General features: G+C 49.4%; 1 protein-coding gene across 6 annotated transcripts in view; it reads right to left on the reverse strand.

Moving 5' to 3' along the window:
- Positions 1-16,437, reverse strand: part of ACTN4 (actinin alpha 4) — a 71,412-nt gene extending 54,975 nt beyond the window's left edge. For 3 of the 6 annotated variants that reach the window (XM_045442439.1, XM_045442437.1, XM_045442435.1), the window contains exon 1: positions 16,111-16,384. In XM_045442439.1, coding sequence (XP_045298395.1) covers positions 16,111-16,272 — 162 coding nt within the window. In that variant the 5' untranslated portion in view covers positions 16,273-16,384. Of the gene's footprint in view, positions 1-16,110 lie in introns of all 6 variants that reach the window. The other 3 variants (XM_045442438.1, XM_045442434.1, XM_045442436.1) reach the window with 2 other exon arrangements.
- Between the last annotated feature and the right edge of the window lie 1,709 nt (positions 16,438-18,146).

Here is an 18,146-nt window from a genome sequence, read left to right on the forward strand (position 1 = left end):
GCCACAAATCCAACTATAAAGGAAAGCACTAAATGCGGAACAGCTCGGAAAAGGCTGTCTCTTAAAAAAGGCAGCAGCGTTTTGAGGAGCAAAAATAGTAAGAGAGAATTTTTTAAACTTGGAAAAGTTGAATACAGCTAAGAATATTTCAAAGACCCCCACTTGTGATTTCCCTCCTGCCCTGCTTTTCAATGGACTTGCCTCTTGTACAGACAGCTAAACACACACACACACACACACACACTCACTCTCTCTCTCTCTCTCTCTCTCTCTCTCTCTCCCTCTCCCTCTCTCTCACATACTCCTTTTTTAATCCCACCAACCCTCCTCCCCCAAAGCCAGGCTCACAGTGACAGCTTCAAACAATGACATCACCCCAGGTTTGCCTCTTTGGCAGGGTCAAGAATATTGTTTTCAGTGAATTTCCTGTAAAGGTTCTTAAGGCAGGAAACTAGTCCTGTGCCTTGAGTCCTCCGCCTGTTTTGAGCCATCCTGTCAAGTCGAAACAAAGGCTTTTTGTGTTTTTTCCTTTAAAAAAAACAAAACTTCCCTGCGCTTTTAATGAGCGCCTTAATTACAGCTAAAGAATTAGATATATTTACGGATGACCTCATGCCTGCTGATAATTAGCAATTTGAAAGACCTGGCACATCTTTAGCGCTGGTTCCTTCTCCTTCACCCCCCTCCCAGAAGCGTTCAGGTTAATTACTAAGCTTGACCTTCCAAAACAAAGTAGGTCTGGCCCAGCCAGCCACCCCACCCCAGGCTCCCAGGCAGAGAGGGGCTTGTTCCCCCTTCTGAGTGGAGAATGGAAACTGCGTCAGAGAAGGTCCATTTGCCCAGGATAATGATGTAGGAGGGGTGACAGGTTTCTGGGGGGCCCCACTCTAAGTGTCGACATGTTTTAATTAACGCTCAGGCTAAATTAACCCTGGCACAGTCAAGGGGAAGAAAACTGCTCATCTCAGAGGGAGAAAGTGTTTGGATTTGCAGAGTCCCAGTCGTGACCGAGGGGTGCCTCTCCGAGGGGGTTCCCACTGAGGACTCTTCATGTCGGTGCCTTCGGTTCTCTGGTTCTCCTCCTTGCGAGAATCCCGACAGGAGGTGCAGCTGACTCGGCTGTTACTTTCGGTACACTTTACCGTGTGAGGGGTGTGCACGGCCGGATTTGGAAGGCGCAAACCGGGTGGCCCTCCGGCAGGGTCCCGCCTGCAAGCCCAGCCCTCCCACCAGTCAGTTGCCCCCTCCATTGTAACATTTTCCAATTTCCAAATTTGCTGCGGTCCTGCGCCCTGTTAGGGGAGAGGCTGGGAGGCGGACATTCTCCTCATTCTTTTGCCTTATTAGGTTATGGATTTGATTGCTTTTGGGGGGGATAGGGACTGAGTTGAGGAATGGCATCAGGAAGTGACCTCGGGAAGGGGGGGCAGGAGGAAGGCGGTGAAGAGGATGGAGCGGCAGGCGTGAGAAGCACCAGGGAAGGAGCCTGAAAGGGGCATGGCTCCGCTAAGCCCTCTAGAGAAGGTCCCACGTTCCGGGTCGGCAACTGGGCGCAGGCTCCCGCACGCCTCTATGCCGTTTGATAGCATTTCTGGATCATTATTTTGGGGGTGAGTAGCGAAAGGCTCCTCCTCTTTCTACATCTTACCAGTTGAGAGAAAGCAGACTGACCCGAAGCTGGAGGTTGTTTCTAATTTGACTGGATAAAGATTTTTTTTTTTTTTTTTTGCTTTGCAGGAAAGGGGACAGGGAAAGAAGGGGACCCAGGGAAAGAGCCCCTGGACTTATCCCAAACTTAATAACAAGCTGTGTGTTACTCATGAAAAAGCCTTGCCAGCACTGCCTATGGCTCATCCAGACACGAAACCGTTCAGGACTCGCAACTCAGGAACAAGAAGCTACCTCCTAGGCAATGAGGCACAGATGGCCTCAGAAGCTGGGGAGAGGTTGTGTCACTTACGGCTCAAGTGCGGGTTGTCACTTGACAGAGGATTCGTCTTTGAAGGTACTGGCTAGGTTTTAGGGTTCAGGGCTCCCTGGGGGGGCACCTTAGGAATGTGGGCACATGTTGTGGCTTTCCACTGAACTGCACGTCTCAGCAGGTCTCTTTAACTCCTTTAAAGAGAAGATGCGAGCAGCAGGGCCCACCTGCACGCAGGATGGTGAGCCGCTGTAATCATTAAGAAGCTACATTTATTGGGCGCCTGGGTGGCGCAGTCGGTTGAGCGTCCGACTTCAGCCAGGTCACGATCTCGCGGTCCGTGAGTTCGAGCCCCGCGTCGGGCCCTGGGCTGATGGCTCAGAGCCTGGAGCCTGTTTCCGATTCTGTGTTTCCCCCTCTCTCTGCCCCTCCCCCGTTCATGCTCTGTCTCTCTCTGTCCCAAAAATAAAAAAAAATAAAATAAACGTTGGAAAAAAAAAAAAAAAGAAGCTACATTTATTGAGCACAATGTGTCGGGCACTGGGCCAGGTGTTTTACATATACTATCTCATTTAATTCTAGAGTCAGCCTGTTGAGGTAGGATGATGATCCTGTTCAAAGGAGGACACTGAGGTTTAACCTCTATCACCTGCCCAGGGTCACACAGCCAGTAGGTGGAGGGCATGGGTGCAGAACCCAGGTCTGTCTCCCTCTAAAGGCTGTGCTCTGACCCTCCTCCCACCACACACCTTTCACTTCCTCTGGTCCCGTCACCAGAACCAAGTATGGAGATGGAAGCGCAGGAACCCCCTCCCACAGGAGCTCAGCACCCTCAACGCCCCCTCCCAGGCTGCAGCTGCTTGGGCCAAGAGACAGCCTGAATCCCAGTGACATCTGAGCCGCCTCCTCTAGTCTGGTGGGTAGGCTGGGTGCTATCGGTTAACCCACTAGCTAAGCAGGCAGCTCTTCCCAGAGCCCGGGTTCGCGCATGAAACTTGGGTGACCCTATAAATTCTGCAACTCCTCCCCCAGAAAGCTCTCCCAAAAGGTGGGCAGAGCAAGCGTTCTCCAATGACAACTAATGAGCCCCAGGTTCTCTCCTCGAAGGAAGTCCACTTCCACTGCAGCCTTTCAGAAGTGGGGACAAGTCCCCCCCTCGAAGGATGGTCAGGCGGACCCCGCCTTGCAGCCATAGTAAGCTGGATAAAGAAACACACCGGCTCTGCTAATACTCTGCAGCTCTCTCTCCATAACGGCACAAAGAGTTAGGTGCCAAGCTACAAAGACTGGCTCATTCTGGGGGACACCTGCCCCCCTCACCATTGCCACCAAATCCTTCCACAGCAAACCTACTGATCCCAGGCAGTCTAAAGGAGGAGGCCAGGTTCTACTGGATGATTTCAGCTGCTACTTCACCTGCGTGAGCCGAGCTGTGTCACAGCTCTCAAGCATCATGACTGAAGGGAGAAAAACCCAACCCGGAACCACACAAAGAACGAGGCATGGGGCAGCCACCCTGACCTTATCTTGCAGTGGGGCCACAGACTGCAACTCAAGTATGTCAATCTTGGAAAAGCATATCAAGGGCACTGCACTAGTTGAATCACACAGTTGGCCATGAGCACCTGAATGAATGGTGTGTTTTTTTTTTTTTTTTAAACACACTGGAGTATTTCCTGGGATGGGAAGTCTAAGTTCCACAAGCCAGCTCTCAGGCATTTATTTAAAGAAAAAAATAGCACCTGTAAGCCGAGCTTGGCAGGCAAGAATAAACTTTCAAGGCAGAACGCTTCCAGGCCACCCTCATTCCAGGGACAGCATGTTAACTGTGGCACACCAACCAACCGGGCTGTCGGGGACCAACCCTACTCATTTCTGTGATCTCAGTACAGAACTGAGTGGTCGTCTGGACTAGGAGGCAGTGGTGACATCACACACCCGGATGGGCCACGAGGTGCAAGGCTTGGAGAGACTCCTGGACCGAAGAAGCGAGTCTCTCTCCCTTCCTTTTTCTCAGGCCTGTGCTTATTGTGAAGGGACCATCAGCAAGCTGAAGACAAATGCCCTGGAAAGGCTTAGTCAGGGCAGACTCCCACGTGGGACGTCTGGCCTGCCCACAACAGCCGTGAAAGTGACAGGCCCTGTGAACGGATATGGATTCGGACCCTGGGATCTGGCTGTTCAGAGGTTTCAAGGCATGGCTAAGATACACCGAGCATGGTGCCTCAAACGTGAAACTCCCCAAAGACAATGCTCATCAGCGGAAGGAAGTGGTAGGACTGCCCGTAAGACACATCTAAGGGCTACTGTTCAGTCGCACACAAGAGACCCCCTAATACTTCCCCCAGAAACCTGTGCACAGCTGGGGCAAAGGCCGACCCCTCCTGAACACTCACCTCCTTTATGAAAGTTTCCATGACTGACCCCACCTGCCCTTATTCACCCCTTTGCTCTCCCGGGACACAGCTAGAGTGCTGCGGGCTCGTCGGCGTGCCGCTTAGTGTCCTTCTGAAGTCTCATGCGGCTTTGCTCTCTCCCCATCTACACCGTGAGCTCCTTGAGAGCATGGGCTAGGTCTCCGGTTTCTCTCATACCCCTGAAGGCTCAGTGCGGAACTCCGCTCTGCAGAGGGGCCCAGCGAGGGTTGCTGTCTGGCCCTGGCGGTCATGTTTCTACCTGACTGCTGGACTCCACAGCCCATGAAGCCCCAACTCATGTTACACAACATGCTGGCTGGCTATAAAATGCAGACCCACTTTGCTCTGCAGCCCCCAATTCTGCTACCTAAGTGACAAGTGCTAAAGTCTTTCAAAAGACCTTCTGAGTCTTTACAGTGTGATGGAAAGAGACAGCTCTTTCACCCCCACCCCCCACCCCCAAGCCTTTCCTTTTCTATCTGCAGGAACAGCCTGGAGCAGGTTCAGCTCAGCATAAATGCATAATAAGCCACCCACCGTGGAAACTTACAGCTGTATCCCAAACGTGGGGTAGGACTCCATATAATTGGCCACGTTTTCCATTTGCCATTACACTTTCTTCCCACTCTGAACTGGTTTTATAAAGGGGAGGTTTTATTTTTGTATTTAAGGCGATAAGGATAAAAACACATGCACTCATCTCCCTCCTATACAGCTACTTAAAAGATTTAACAAGTTCACATGGGTATTCTGCCAGGAGAGTGGAAACCTCGCCATCTTCTTTCCAGCCCAAGAAGCTGGCTGGCCATGCCATCACAGGGCGGTTTCATATTCATTCACTCCTTTCTAGTCTGTCAACAGGGATGATTTTTGCTGCCGAATTGCACAAAGGGCAGGGCAAAGGGAATCCCAGCCCACGTTCAAGGTGGACGCTTTACGGTCTGTGAACTCAGCTTCTTGCTGGGTGCTGTGTGTACACAGTGTCCACCGACAGCCCAGAGCTGTGTCGCTGTTCCTCCCACCCTGAGTGAAAGCCACATTACTAGTCTGACAGGCGTGCCTTCAGATGGGGAGCCATGGGCAAAATGAAATCCACGGTGTTACTGGATTGGCTTCCAGTGGGGTACGGAAAGCTGAACGTCTCAGAACCAATCAGCCTGCATGTATGTCTCCCGGAACTAGGACCATGCTAGCTATGGCTGCACCTGACCAAAAGAAACAAGGCGGAAATACTGAGTAAATGGAAGAGGGATTTACAGAGAAAGGGAAGTCCCAGGAGAAGAGCCAGTTAAAAAAATCAGGCTCCCTGGCTTCCCACTTCAAAGAGGCAACCGCAACATTTTACCAGAGATGCTTTATAAATCAAGCGGCCTCTTGATGGGACTGAAGGGGACTGGAATTTGTTCAGAGGGTAAGAGTTAAGTTCTCTACGAGAGACAGTACAAGGCCACATGAGTCCACGGTGTTGTAAAACGCCAGATTCAAAAGTTACCAACGCTTTAATCAAACACAGGTGTCTACTGCAGCAATGAGCACAGAGATAATTGAAGCTTTTGTTTAGTTTAATGCTCCACAGTCCCAGGATTCCCACTTCAGAAGTCAGTTCTGGTTTGGCCGGTCCAGGGGCCCCGAGAGGAAAGGGGTGCAGGGCCAGAATCCTGGAAGCATGAGGTTCCTGGACTAATGGAATCTAAGAGGCACTGAATTTGTAGACTCTAGGCCTCATCGCCATTTCCAACAAAAAAGCTCTGAGAGAGCTGTGACTGTCTTTTCTACATGCCCTGCTCTGGCCACTCTGGCCTTCTTTCTGTTCCTCATGGCCTCCACACATTCGTCCCCCTGCTTGGAACAGCCTACCCATAATGCTTTCTTGGCTCCCTCCCTCATCCCTTAGGGAATAGCTAAAATATCATGTCTTCCAAGATCTTCCTCTTGATCGAAAGTGCCTGCGCTGTGCCCTAGTACCCTCACCCACCTCTCCCCAAGCCATTCCCAATCACCAGACCGTAGTATACGTAGATACAGGAGCACAGGCTTGAAAACCAGACCTTCCAGGTTCAAATCCTGGCACTGTCACTCGAGTAAGTGACTTAAACTTCCATTTCCGCACCTGTCCGGTTAGGGTAACAATACCTACCTCACAGTCCAGGTAGAGCGCTTAGGGTAGAGTCGAGCACAGGGTAACACGCTAGCGATTATTATTATTTAATTGACACCCCCATCGCACCATCTTGTCTGAAATTGCCTAGTTTTGCTTATATGCCTGCTCTCTGTCTCCCCCATCAGCCTATAAATAGATCAAGAATATACAGAAATGAGATGGAAGATGGTTTGCATTTGGTCATCTGATTTCCTTGGTGGCCACTGGCCAATCCCAAAATGGGGAGCTGGCTCCCCAAACTGCCCACATTCTGATATAAGTGAACCCACAAAGCCTGAACTACTACTCAGAAGTCTCATGTTTAAACAATGCTTGGAATGTTTGATAGGAACACGCATTTATTTTTAGGCAAGAAAGTTGTCTCCTAAGCTAACCCTGTAGCCCTGGAGCAGGCCGTATTTGGCAAGCATTGCTTTGTGGTTGTTTATTAAAGAGGCCCAGAACTTTCTCAAGTCTAAGGTAGCTGCAAAAAGAGAACTCAATGAGCAGTGAGTCTTCTATTTTTATGGTGAAAGCCTGTTCCCTTTGAATCTCTAGGGTGTTTCTGGGCAGCAGGTAAGAGCCGGGCGCCGCTCGTTGCCATTACGCAGCTTGGGGCCAACCGTCCCTAGAATGGATCCACGGACTGGATTCTTTTCTGCAGACTGCCTTTGTGTCAGTGAGTTAAAGAAAGTTACAAAAGGAAGGGGAAAATCGGTTTCCCAAAATGGTCAAGAACGCACTCCCCAAATCAGGCTAGGTATTTCCTCTCACTCTACCAGCAGACATAGCGCTGGGTGACTTCAGGCCTGACATCTCTGAAAAAGACATCTTGATACAGACCTTTCTGTTTTACAGAAAGTCAAACCCTCCCAGACTTGGCAGCATAGCTCAAATGACCAAAAAAAAAAAAAAAAAAAAAAAAAAAAAAAAAACCTGCCTCACAATCCTGGTGATGTTTACCGTCTGGAGACCTTCCAGGACTGGTTAGCAGACAGCCTGTAAGAAGGGTTGATTCATCAGACCGCCCTTGAACCAGCCTGGAAAACCAGCTGCTTCCAGACATTTTGAATTCTGAAACTGAGTTTATATCATAAGGCAGAACTGGAAGACCATACAAGCCTACAAAATTAACAAAACAAAACAAAACAAAACAAAACAAAACAAAACAGAAAACCTGACTCTTCCAAACACAATCCATGCCAGCAAGAGCCAAATAAGTACTTTGTAAAAGCATTTAAATATTTTCATGAGATTCAGAGTTTAATGTAAAGGTATTCAATCCCTTAAAGGAAAGAGGGGGAAGTAACAGGGAGAAAAAAGTTTATTTACTGTCAGAGTTGGGGTAGGAAGGATGTAGATTTTTTTGTTTTTAATGTTATCATGGAATGAACTGCACTTGGGATTTGCTGGAAACTTCTTTTAATTTGTCAGTGTTTGTGAAAGCAGGCAAAAGATGCAGGCACATTCTGCCCTGCTATTAAGAAGTCACATAGCTGAGATTCCAACTCTAAATGCCTGGAGAAAAAGCACACATCCCAGCCACAAAGCCAACAGTGGCTTTCATGGTTGACTCTTTTTCTTCTCCCGCTCTCATGCGCAAACGCACGCCCTTCAGGGATAAAATGGCCCGCCCGATTCCTGCACCAGGAAACCAGCTTCTCATCCACCCACCCAGCACGGCCACGGTGCCTGTGGAGACTTTCCTGGGAGACCGGCTGGCGGGAGATTTCTGCCCAACAGCCCAACATTCCACCATTAGTGCTGCCTCTGGGATGGAGGCGCTCCCCAAAACAGTAAGTGACTCAGTTTCCATGGTGACATCAACTAAACACCTTTTACTCATACCCAGATTTTGATCAGAGGCTTACATGTTGACCATTACACACGCACAGACTGAGGCAATGACACTGACTGAAGCAGACTTCCGACACCACCCTCGGCGTTTGGTAAAAGCCTGTCGTTTCAATAACACAGGTTGAAGACCCACAAACTCTCCTAGAGTGACACCCCCTCAGCCTCCCAGCATGGCTGGTGGTTGAATCACTTTCAAGCTTCCTCCCGTGATGGTTCTTCTAATCTCAACTTGGCCTTCTCTGCCATCGAAATGAAATATACATAATTTTTTAAAAAAGAGAAAAGAAATATATTCATTTTACTTCCTGCTATGCCCCCTCCTGGATGGCTGCTAATTAAGATATTTGTAAATCAGAGTCACTACTCAGGAGGTAGGATATGAAAACCCTCTATCTTAGGCTTTTTTGGAGATTAAAAAACCAAATGTGTTCTCTTCATTTGTGGAGAACGAGGAGCAAGGCCTACCGCCTGCCCCTGGCACAGCCTCCCATCCACCTAGAAAAGTGGCTTCTACCCACTCTCAACAGCCATCAAGGAGGGGGGGGGGGGGGGAAGATGAAAAGAAAAACCCACTAGAAAGCCAGTGACAGACATCACTCAGACCCACACCTTCGGGGGGGGGGGGGGACTTTAAAAAGCATAAAACAAACCACAATGTCTTCTTTATTCCTGCCCGAAGCTGAAGACACAAATGCTATTGTGTGGCTGGTGTTCTAGCATCCCATTCAATCATTTCAACACCGTCAACGATATTTCCCAAGATGACTTCATTGTGTTCCCCAAGTAGTAACGGCCACTTCCAACTACTTCTGCCCTGTGTCCATAGTTCCACTGGAAAACAAAGAATCTGTTCTGCTCTGCTATTTGGAAGAAAAACATTTAAATAAGCCTTTCTTAACTCGGCAGGAGGGCACTGCTTTCCTTTTAGAATCTAAGATTCAGATACCCAAACAGGAGAGCAGTGCAGTTTATTCCTGGGGGCAGCCAAACTTTCAGTGTGTGTGTGTAAGAAAGCCAGAGCCTTAAAAAGAAAGCTGTGTGAGGAGCAAGCGATAAGCCCACAATTCTTGTATTTACAAAGTGGCCCTGCTTTCTTCAAAAACAAACAAAAACGCCTAACATTTGAAAGCAGAGATAAATCCAGAGTCTTGTGATCTTGAGTGATGTGTTCAAGTACACCACGGTGGGGTGTGTGTTCCTGGGTAAGTCGCTCTGCCCGGAATGTTTCCAGGGTTGAATGAGATCGTTTTTTCCAAGTGTGGCATGCACACTTGGGAGATTTTAAGGATTATTCACATCCTACATTAACCCTTGAATCACCATGAGCTTATTCCTTTGATATTCTTGTAAACCTTCTGATTACTTCAAAGAGAAAGTCTCTGCTTGGTACTGTGGTCTTTAGCACCTCACTGACACTTGCCAATCTCTCTTTTTAACAAAGAGAGCAGGTCTCAGGCCCAGAGCCTTCAGCGGGAATAAAACCTAGCTAGAATTTAAGGACATTGTTTGGTTCTCAGCATGTTTATTTTTGCAGTTTCCTTCTATTTATGGCCAGGGAGGCTGAGTTTTTCATTTATCATACTTATATAACTTTTCCTTTTAAAACTAAGGCAAATTGACTTAAAGAAAGTTTTAAGGGTATAAAAAAATTTAAATGGTATGAAAAAATCACAAATGACTAAAGTTTAGGAAACAGGGAGACAAGGGCAGGTGCAAGGAGGCAGGGGCGGCAGCTGCTCTGGCTGGGAGAACCATGTCTCTTCTGGAAACGCAGGATGGTTCCTCACTCTTGGGGGGATGGGGCTCATCCCAGAAATGCAGATGCCAGCACAGAAATAGGTGGCAAATAGCAAATCCCAAATAAGCTCAATCTATTGGCTTCCCAGTCACTTCAATAAATTACACCTAAGAAAAAGGCCACTGGCTTCTTCCAGAGTAACTGCTGCTCAGACTAAAGAGAAGGCAACCAAGTTACACCAACCAGCTTTTCAAGACTTTCCCTGGACATTCCAAGTTAATGCATCGATTGTTTACAGAGGAAGGGGAGGGGGAAGGACGTGAAAGAACACAACCAAAAAAGGCACAACACCAAGACAAATGTCTCAGATTTTTATAATCCCAGGGAGACCGCTACTTGGATAAAACTTCCCACCAGCACGGATGTAAAGACACCCTTGCCAGTTAAATTCACATGAAGATTTCACTTTCTGGATGGAGGAAGGCAAGATCCTTCTCCTCCCAGCCAGCTGGTTAATTTTCCACCCAATAAGATGACTCTTTACAGAGTCTGGAATTTAAAACGATTGTTTCTCTTGATCCACTAACCCTAACACTCCTTGATACCTGAGATAGTGACTAAAATGTAACTCATAAACCTTCCTGAAGAAAAGCACATGTTACTGTGCCACTTTCAGACACTTTATAACAAATTCTGGCCATTGGCGTCTAGACTGCCAACACTGTAAAACTAAGTTTCCTTATAACTGTGCTTTGATGTTTTAAACTTTAAACTCCTCCTAAACGAGGACTGATCTTGGACTCTCAAACCACCCGTGCTATAAAGACTTCTTTCAAACCTCCATGGATGACAGAATTTGAAATCTGCTCAAGCAGAAACTTCCGCCTGCCTATCTACCTGTGTTTCAGCCACCACTGCCATTGAATGACCACCTTGCTATCACTTGCCTCTTATTTCCATGGAAAAAGAAAAGGGGTGAAGAGGAGCTTAAACAAGGTAACATGAGTATTTTGTTATTCCATAAAATAAATACATAAATAAAAGCAGTGGGAGTGAACTGAGGGAAGGGACTTGGATGGGACTGAGGAGACTACGGACATCACTAAGGGAAGGAAATAGGGATAAACTGGGGGGAAACACTGGTCTAGAATATACTAGGGCTGCCTGGGTGGCTCAGTCAGTTAAGTGTCTGACTCTTGATTTTGGCTCAGGTCATGATCTTACAGTTTGTGAGTTCAAACCCGGCATCAGGCTCTGAGCTGACGGTGCAGAGCCTTCTCGGGATTCTCTCTCTGCCCCTCCCCTGCTCGCGTGCACACTCTGTCTCTCTCTCTCACACACAATAAATAAGTTAAAATATACAAAATGCCAGGGAAGAGCTAAACATGTTGCTACTTAGCTATTCAGAAAACTTGAAGGAGCAATTGATACTAGAGCAAACTGCTGCTCGCTTATTATTTTTGCCCTTCCCCTCCCCCCCAGTGGAGGCAGTAAGGGAATCCTTGTTTTAAGAACCCTAAGATTTGGTCAAAGGCTTGTACAAATCCCAGCACATTGTCAACCAATACAGCAAAAGCCAAACGTATTCATCTCAACAGTCTCAGAAATTCCTTGCGCCTTCTCAAATCAATTCTCTTTTGGTTCCACTCGCTTTACTGTCCTCTGCTACTCTTGCTACTCACTCAGGTAACTGGAAAACAGTGCCGTCTGGCCAAAGTCTGCCATGGCTGGAGTATGTGTTTAAATTTTAAATGACAGAGGTCCCCACCCCAGAGGCTTAAGACCAGAATGCAGACTGGTCCCTGCTCCCCTGAAATCTGATTAAAAAGACGTTTTGAGAGTGCACTCGCACCTCTTAAATGACCTCCCTGACTGCATCTCGGGAGTTTAACAGCACCAGCAACACCGATATTAAAACATCACCCTCATTTCCAGGGCTGTTTTCCTCCAACATGTCACCAAACACTTTTCCCCACAAGGAAGTCTGCTTGAGGCCAGGCAATTGGCTGCCCTTAAATAAAACCATTTAGCCCCAGTCCCAACCCGGAGGGTGAGTCAGCTCCCTGCTGCCAGGGTAGCCTCCTTGTTGGTCTTGGAAGCCGGAACCAGGGAGGGTGTTTCAAAAGGCAGAGGGCAACCCTGGGTTGCCACCCTGGACCGCCTAGGATTAGATGTATCAGCAGGCACCGCTCCCACTTCACAGACCAGCTCTCGACTGAGTGAGTGTGAGTGGCTACCAGGGGCACTGTTACTCCAGGGGCCATTCCCCCAACACCTCCCCTCTTTGGCAGTCATCAGAAAAGCTGTGTTCCGAAACACAGTGTCAGGGGATGGGGAGGGAATAGAGTGCTAGTGGCTCAGTGGCTTCCCCCACCCATCTCCCGAGAGAGCAGAGCATAGCTGTCCCCCTCCCATATTTGCAGTCTCATTTCTAGATGACAGTTAAGTTCGTTTAAGTTTTTATCATCGATTTATGTATGTATTTATTTATTTTTTGTAGGTATGTTATTTAATTTTAAAAGCTGCTAAGGACCTGTCAGTCTTAGCCAGATCCTAAGAGGGAAGCAATTAAAGTAATGGAACAAAATAACAGATGGCTACTTTGGGGCGTCTATTGTTAGCCTTAAAAAACAAAACAAAACAAAAAAACCTGTCGGAGAAAAACAAAACACCATCAGAACGTTCAAATAATTAACTCACCCTTAATACAGCCGGAGCCAAAGGTCAGGGATCTAAACAGTGAGGCCCTGCCCTGTGAGCAGTGATGTTTCAATGAACATGCAAGCCCAGCAAAGGAGGCATTTCTTCCTGATCTACTGAGGAGGTTCTGGACGAGCTGTCAAGAGACCTCTCCTGTCCTGGAGAGCAGGGGTAGTAGCAAGGCTACCCAGGCCCCTTTTGGCAACTAGGAGAAAGAACTGTGGCCAAGAACTGTAATCGCTGGAGAATCTGCTCAAAAACCAGACCAGTCCTTCGCCCATCCCCAGGAGAAAATCTAGGACCTTCCACATCAGAAATGTTGCATAACCTACTTATCAGGTAATGCCTTGGTTACAGGGGTCTCAGAAGTCAGGGCAAATGGCTTCACCGGAAGCCACACACACACCCTGACTCGAACCAACCCTTGCTTAATCCCTAGAAGAATTCAATTCCACACACTTGAAGGGACTACAGCTATCCTGGACGCAGATTTTCAGAGTATGTGAGTATATGCACAAGTGCCAGGGGCTCAACCTTGGAGAGGCGAGAAGGGCAACCTGTTATTCACTAAAGCGACACTGTAATGTCGAAAAATTCAGCCAGACTGTTTGGAGGGAGCAGGGGGCGGGGAGGGGGGAGTCCTCTTAGAAGGGAAAGGAAAGTCCAAACTTATGTATATATTCTTTTCCATTACCCCCTCCCCCCCCCCATAAAGGATCCCTGATCCATAACAGGAGAGTGCACAGCAGCGAAGCAATATTTTCCTGCAAAGAACAGTTACATGTAAATATCTGCTGCAGTAGGTATAAAGCTGGACATACTAGAATCTGGTCCTCACCGAGAACTGTAAGCAACTTGTATTAGAGGACGCTGTGAGCGACCCTTTCCCTCAACTTGCCCAGTCCTTAAGGAAAGGAAGAGGGAAAATAACACAGAGCAGCGAGGCCTTGGGGTTCCAATGAGTCCTCGTTCCCACCCAGGCAGACATGAATGGCGCCCCGGCCTCACCCAGTGTGCAAGGGAGACTATAACCACGAAGGAGCACACACCCTAACTCCCAGAAGGGAGTGGAAGTGAGCTAGCAAAAGGAGTCATTTGGGGAAGGGTAGAAGACAGGAAGGGAAGGAAAAGGAAGGTTCCCTCACCTCCAGTACCTGAGAGAAAAGAGGGATTCACCTTCCCATGCACTCGGAGCTGGAGAAGACAGATCCCAGAAATTCTCAAAAATAATCCTGTGGCCCCCTGTCCCCCTCCCGACTTTCCAAGTCTCTTGGCAACTCTTAACCTTTTCCAACCCAGCACTGCCTCAGGCAATAAATTATTGTTGTGGCTGCTGGCTAGACCTCACTCTACCCTCAAAAAGCATTAGTAGTTCAGATTATCTCAAGCTGCCCACCCTGAGGTAGGTGGCTCAATGGATAAGACCACCACCACCCCCACTACCGATGAGGAAATTCAAGCAGAGGCTGGGAATTTACTCAAGGTTATGCCAGGCCCCACCCCAGGCTGCCTTGGAACAGCTGCTCCTTTCACCCTCTCCCTCCATGCTGGGGGGGGGGGGGGGGGGGAGGGCCTGCAAAGAGACCCTGAGTGCCAATTCACACCCTCAAGAGGCTTCCAGTCACACTCTCCACTCTCGTTCCTCAGCTCACCGCTCAAACACCTTGAGTCTGCCCGCCACGTTCCTGAAAAACTCCACCAAGCCCACCCTCCAAAGTCCCAATACCATACACATCCATCTTTGCAGCATCACAGAAGGGCCTCCTTCGACCCCTCCTCATTTTACACATGACAGAACTGTACTAAGAGAGCAAGGGTCTTGCCCAGGACCACAAAACTGATTAGTAACAAACCCGGGAAGGAAACCCAGATCTCCAGAACATATTAAAAGCCTCTAACTTCGAGTACCTGCTACTCTCTTCACACACACGTTACACAACCCCTCCCAACACACACACCCTCTCAACATACTCCTTTCTTTGGCTCTTCCTGCACACACTCAAACCCTCTCTTCTATCATGAGAGCTCCCCTCCTCAACCACCTTGAATTATCCCGCCCCCCCCCATACCTCCTCTGGGCCTCCCACTCCTTTTGATCTCCCTTTCACTACTGTGGTCCCCCCTAAGTTGCTTCCACACCCCAACATGCCACCTGAAAACAGACGCTGCTTTAGGGTCCCTTCACCCCTTTCCCCCCAAAGACGCAATTCTTCCTGGACACTCACCGCTTCCTCCCTTATTCTCCCTCCCCCCACCACCCCACTTTGCAGTCCCGGGACTGCGCCTCTAAAAGCCCTCCCCCCTCCAAATTCCTTCCTCTTCCTCGGTCCATCTCACACACTGTGTTCCTAATGAGACTTTCATTTTCCTAAACTAACCTCCCTCCCATTACCCGCCATTCCGTCGCTCACATTCTCTCCACCATGCTCACCTTTTCCACACTACCTTTTCCTTAGGCTCCATCCAACCCCCTACCTAGCTTTTCAACCTGGAATCAGTTCTTCAGAATCCCCTCTTCAAACACTCCAGGGAGCATCCCCTTCACCCTCTTCATCAGTTCCTCACTCCTCCTGCTTCCCAGTCTTCTCCTCTTCCCTTTAGAACAGGGCACTCCAAATAATCCTCAACCCTTCAAGCACTTCTTACAGCTCCCTTCTTCTGTTCGCACCCCTGCCCATCCTCACACCCACTTCCTCTGCCCCTTTCATCTTCCAAGTCTCCCAGGTCCCCCCCCCCCCCGCCCCACTACTCTTCAGACTCCACATTCCTTTCTTAGCACCCCTACTCCATCTTCAGACTTCCAGAATCTCCATCCCCTTTAGAACTCCCCCCAACCCCAACCTTCGGACCTTTCTGCACTCCAAATAACCCCCTCCATCTTCGAGCTCCTGTTCAGGCTCCCCGACATTAATTCCATCCTGGCCCACGAATTCCAGACTCCCCCGTTTCTCTCCGCACCCCCAACCATCCTCTGAACCTTCCACCCCGCCTTAGACCCCAATTCCATTTTAGAGGCTACAAGCTTCTCTCGATTTCCCCCAATATCCCGCCCAGACCGTCCAATTCCTTCATCGGGCTCTCTGATTCGTTTTTTCAGACTTCCATATTCCCTACTAGGCCGCCAATGATTTCTTCAGACTCTCAATTCCTTGCCCAAGTTCTACAATTCCTTCTCAGGACTCCAAACCCCTTCCCAATCCCGCCAATTCCTTCTCAACACCCCCGATTCCCATCACAGACCCTCCAATTGTCTCTCAAGACCCTCCAACCCCCTTTCCGGCCCCCAGCCTCCCTCGGAAGCGCCCCTTCCAGCCCGTCCGGCCCGCGGGCCGCGCACCTTGCGCTGCTGCTTCTCCCAGGCCGGGTCCAGCAGCAGGTCCCGGTCCCAGTCGTCTTCTTGGGCCATGTAGTCGCCCATGCTGCCTCCGCCGCCGGCGCCATTGCCCCCGCTGCTGGGGCCGTACTGGTACGACTGGTTCGCCGCGTGGTAGTCCACCATTCCGCCGCCTCTTGCTCGCCCACCAGCCCGTCCGCTCCCGCCGCAGCTCCCGCCCCTCTGCCCGAGCCTCCGCCGCCGCCGCCGCCGCCGCTTCAGCTGCTTCAGCCCGCCCTCCCCCAGCGCCTGCGCACTGCCTGCCGCGCCTGCGCACCGCGCCGCCGCCGCCGCCCTCCCGCGCGCGCGCGCGCCTCCTAACCAGGAAAGGGCTGAGACCCGCCTCGGGGAGCTCGGCGCCTGCGCAGAGTCCACTTCCCGGACCACCCTTTCGGCCCAAGTACGAGCCGCGTCCCCTCTCCCGCGTGAGCGCGCGTTCTCCGCCTGTGGGCGGGGCCGTATCATGAATGATTCATAAGGCGGGTCCCGCCATCAAGCCTTAACCTGCTGGGGCCTGTATTCTCATTCGACAACACAAATTCAACAAATATTTATTAAACGCCTCCTGTGTGCCAGATCATGTTTTACGCATTGGCACTAAACAAGAGAGACTAAAATCCTTGCCCTTGTGGAACTACCTTGTAGTGAAGGAAGATAACAAACAAAATTTTAGGAAGGATAGTCCAAGGTGGTAAGTGTTATGGAGAAAAATTAAGCATGAATGGAATATTTTAAAAAAGTACTCAGGGTAGGCTTTTCAGAAAAGGAGGACACTTGAACACAGACGTGAAGGATTCATGAAATAGACATGAGAATTAGGTGGGTTGGAATAGATACTGGCTGACTGGGAAGGTAAAGGAGTTTGGAGACTTGTCTATTCTTCATTCATTCCACAAACATTCATTGAGCACCTACAGTGCGCCAGGCATTGCTCTTGGGCATTGGCAATGGAGTGCTAAGCATGACAAGCATGATTAGTTCTCAAGTGGCTCAAAAGGGGGAGGGCAACAATATATAAGCAAATAAATACAGATAAATGACATTGCCACATTAATAGCCCTCTCGAAAAATTTTTTTAAGTTTATTTGTTTTGAAAGAGAGAAAGCATGTGGATGGGGTAAGGGGAGAGAGGGAGAGAGGGAGAGAATCCCAAGCAGGTTCCATGCTGTCAGCACAGAACCAGTCGCCAGGCTAAATCTCAACCATGAGATCGTGACCTGAGGTGAAATCAAGAGCTGGCCACTAAACTGACTGAGCCACCCAAGCGCCCTGCCCTCTCAAATTTAAATATCCAAAGCTAAGCTTCTGATCTTCCCAAACCTGATCACCCCCCAGTCATCCCCATCCGTCACAGTTAATGGCACCTGCAGTCTTCCAGCTCTGCAGGCCACAAACCTTGCATTCATCCTTGCCTCCTCTTTGTCTTCACACCCTACATCCAGTTCAGGAAATTCTGTCAGTTCTATCTTTTTTTTTTCAACGTTTATTTATTTTTGGGACAGAGAGAGACACAGCATGAACGGGGGAAGGGCAGAGAGAGAGGGAGACACAGAATTGGAAACAGGCTCCAGGCTCTGAGCCATCAGCCCAGAGCCCGACGCGGGGCTCGAACTCACGGACCGCGAGATCGTGACCTGGCTGAAGTCGGACGCCTAACCGACTGCGCCACCCAGGCGCCCCTGTCAGTTCTATCTTAAAAGTATATACAGGGACACCTGGGTGGCTCAGTTGGTTGAGCAACCGACTTCAGCTCAGGTCATGATGTCGCAGTTGGTGAGTTCAAGCCCCGGGTCGGGCTTGTGCTGACAGCTCAGAGCCTGGAGCCTGCTTCCGATTCTGTGTCTGCCCCTCTCTCTACCCCTCCCCTGCTCCCGTTGTCTGTCTCTCAATAAATAAACGTTAAAAAAAATTTTAAGTATGTACAAAATCCACCCATTCCTCTCCCCCCCCCCCCAATGGCCCCACCCTAGTCCTGTCCACCCTTGCCTTGTCTTTCCTTG

Source organism: Leopardus geoffroyi, chromosome E2 (genome assembly GCF_018350155.1).
Source record: "Leopardus geoffroyi isolate Oge1 chromosome E2, O.geoffroyi_Oge1_pat1.0, whole genome shotgun sequence".
NCBI lineage: Eukaryota > Metazoa > Chordata > Mammalia > Carnivora > Felidae > Leopardus > Leopardus geoffroyi.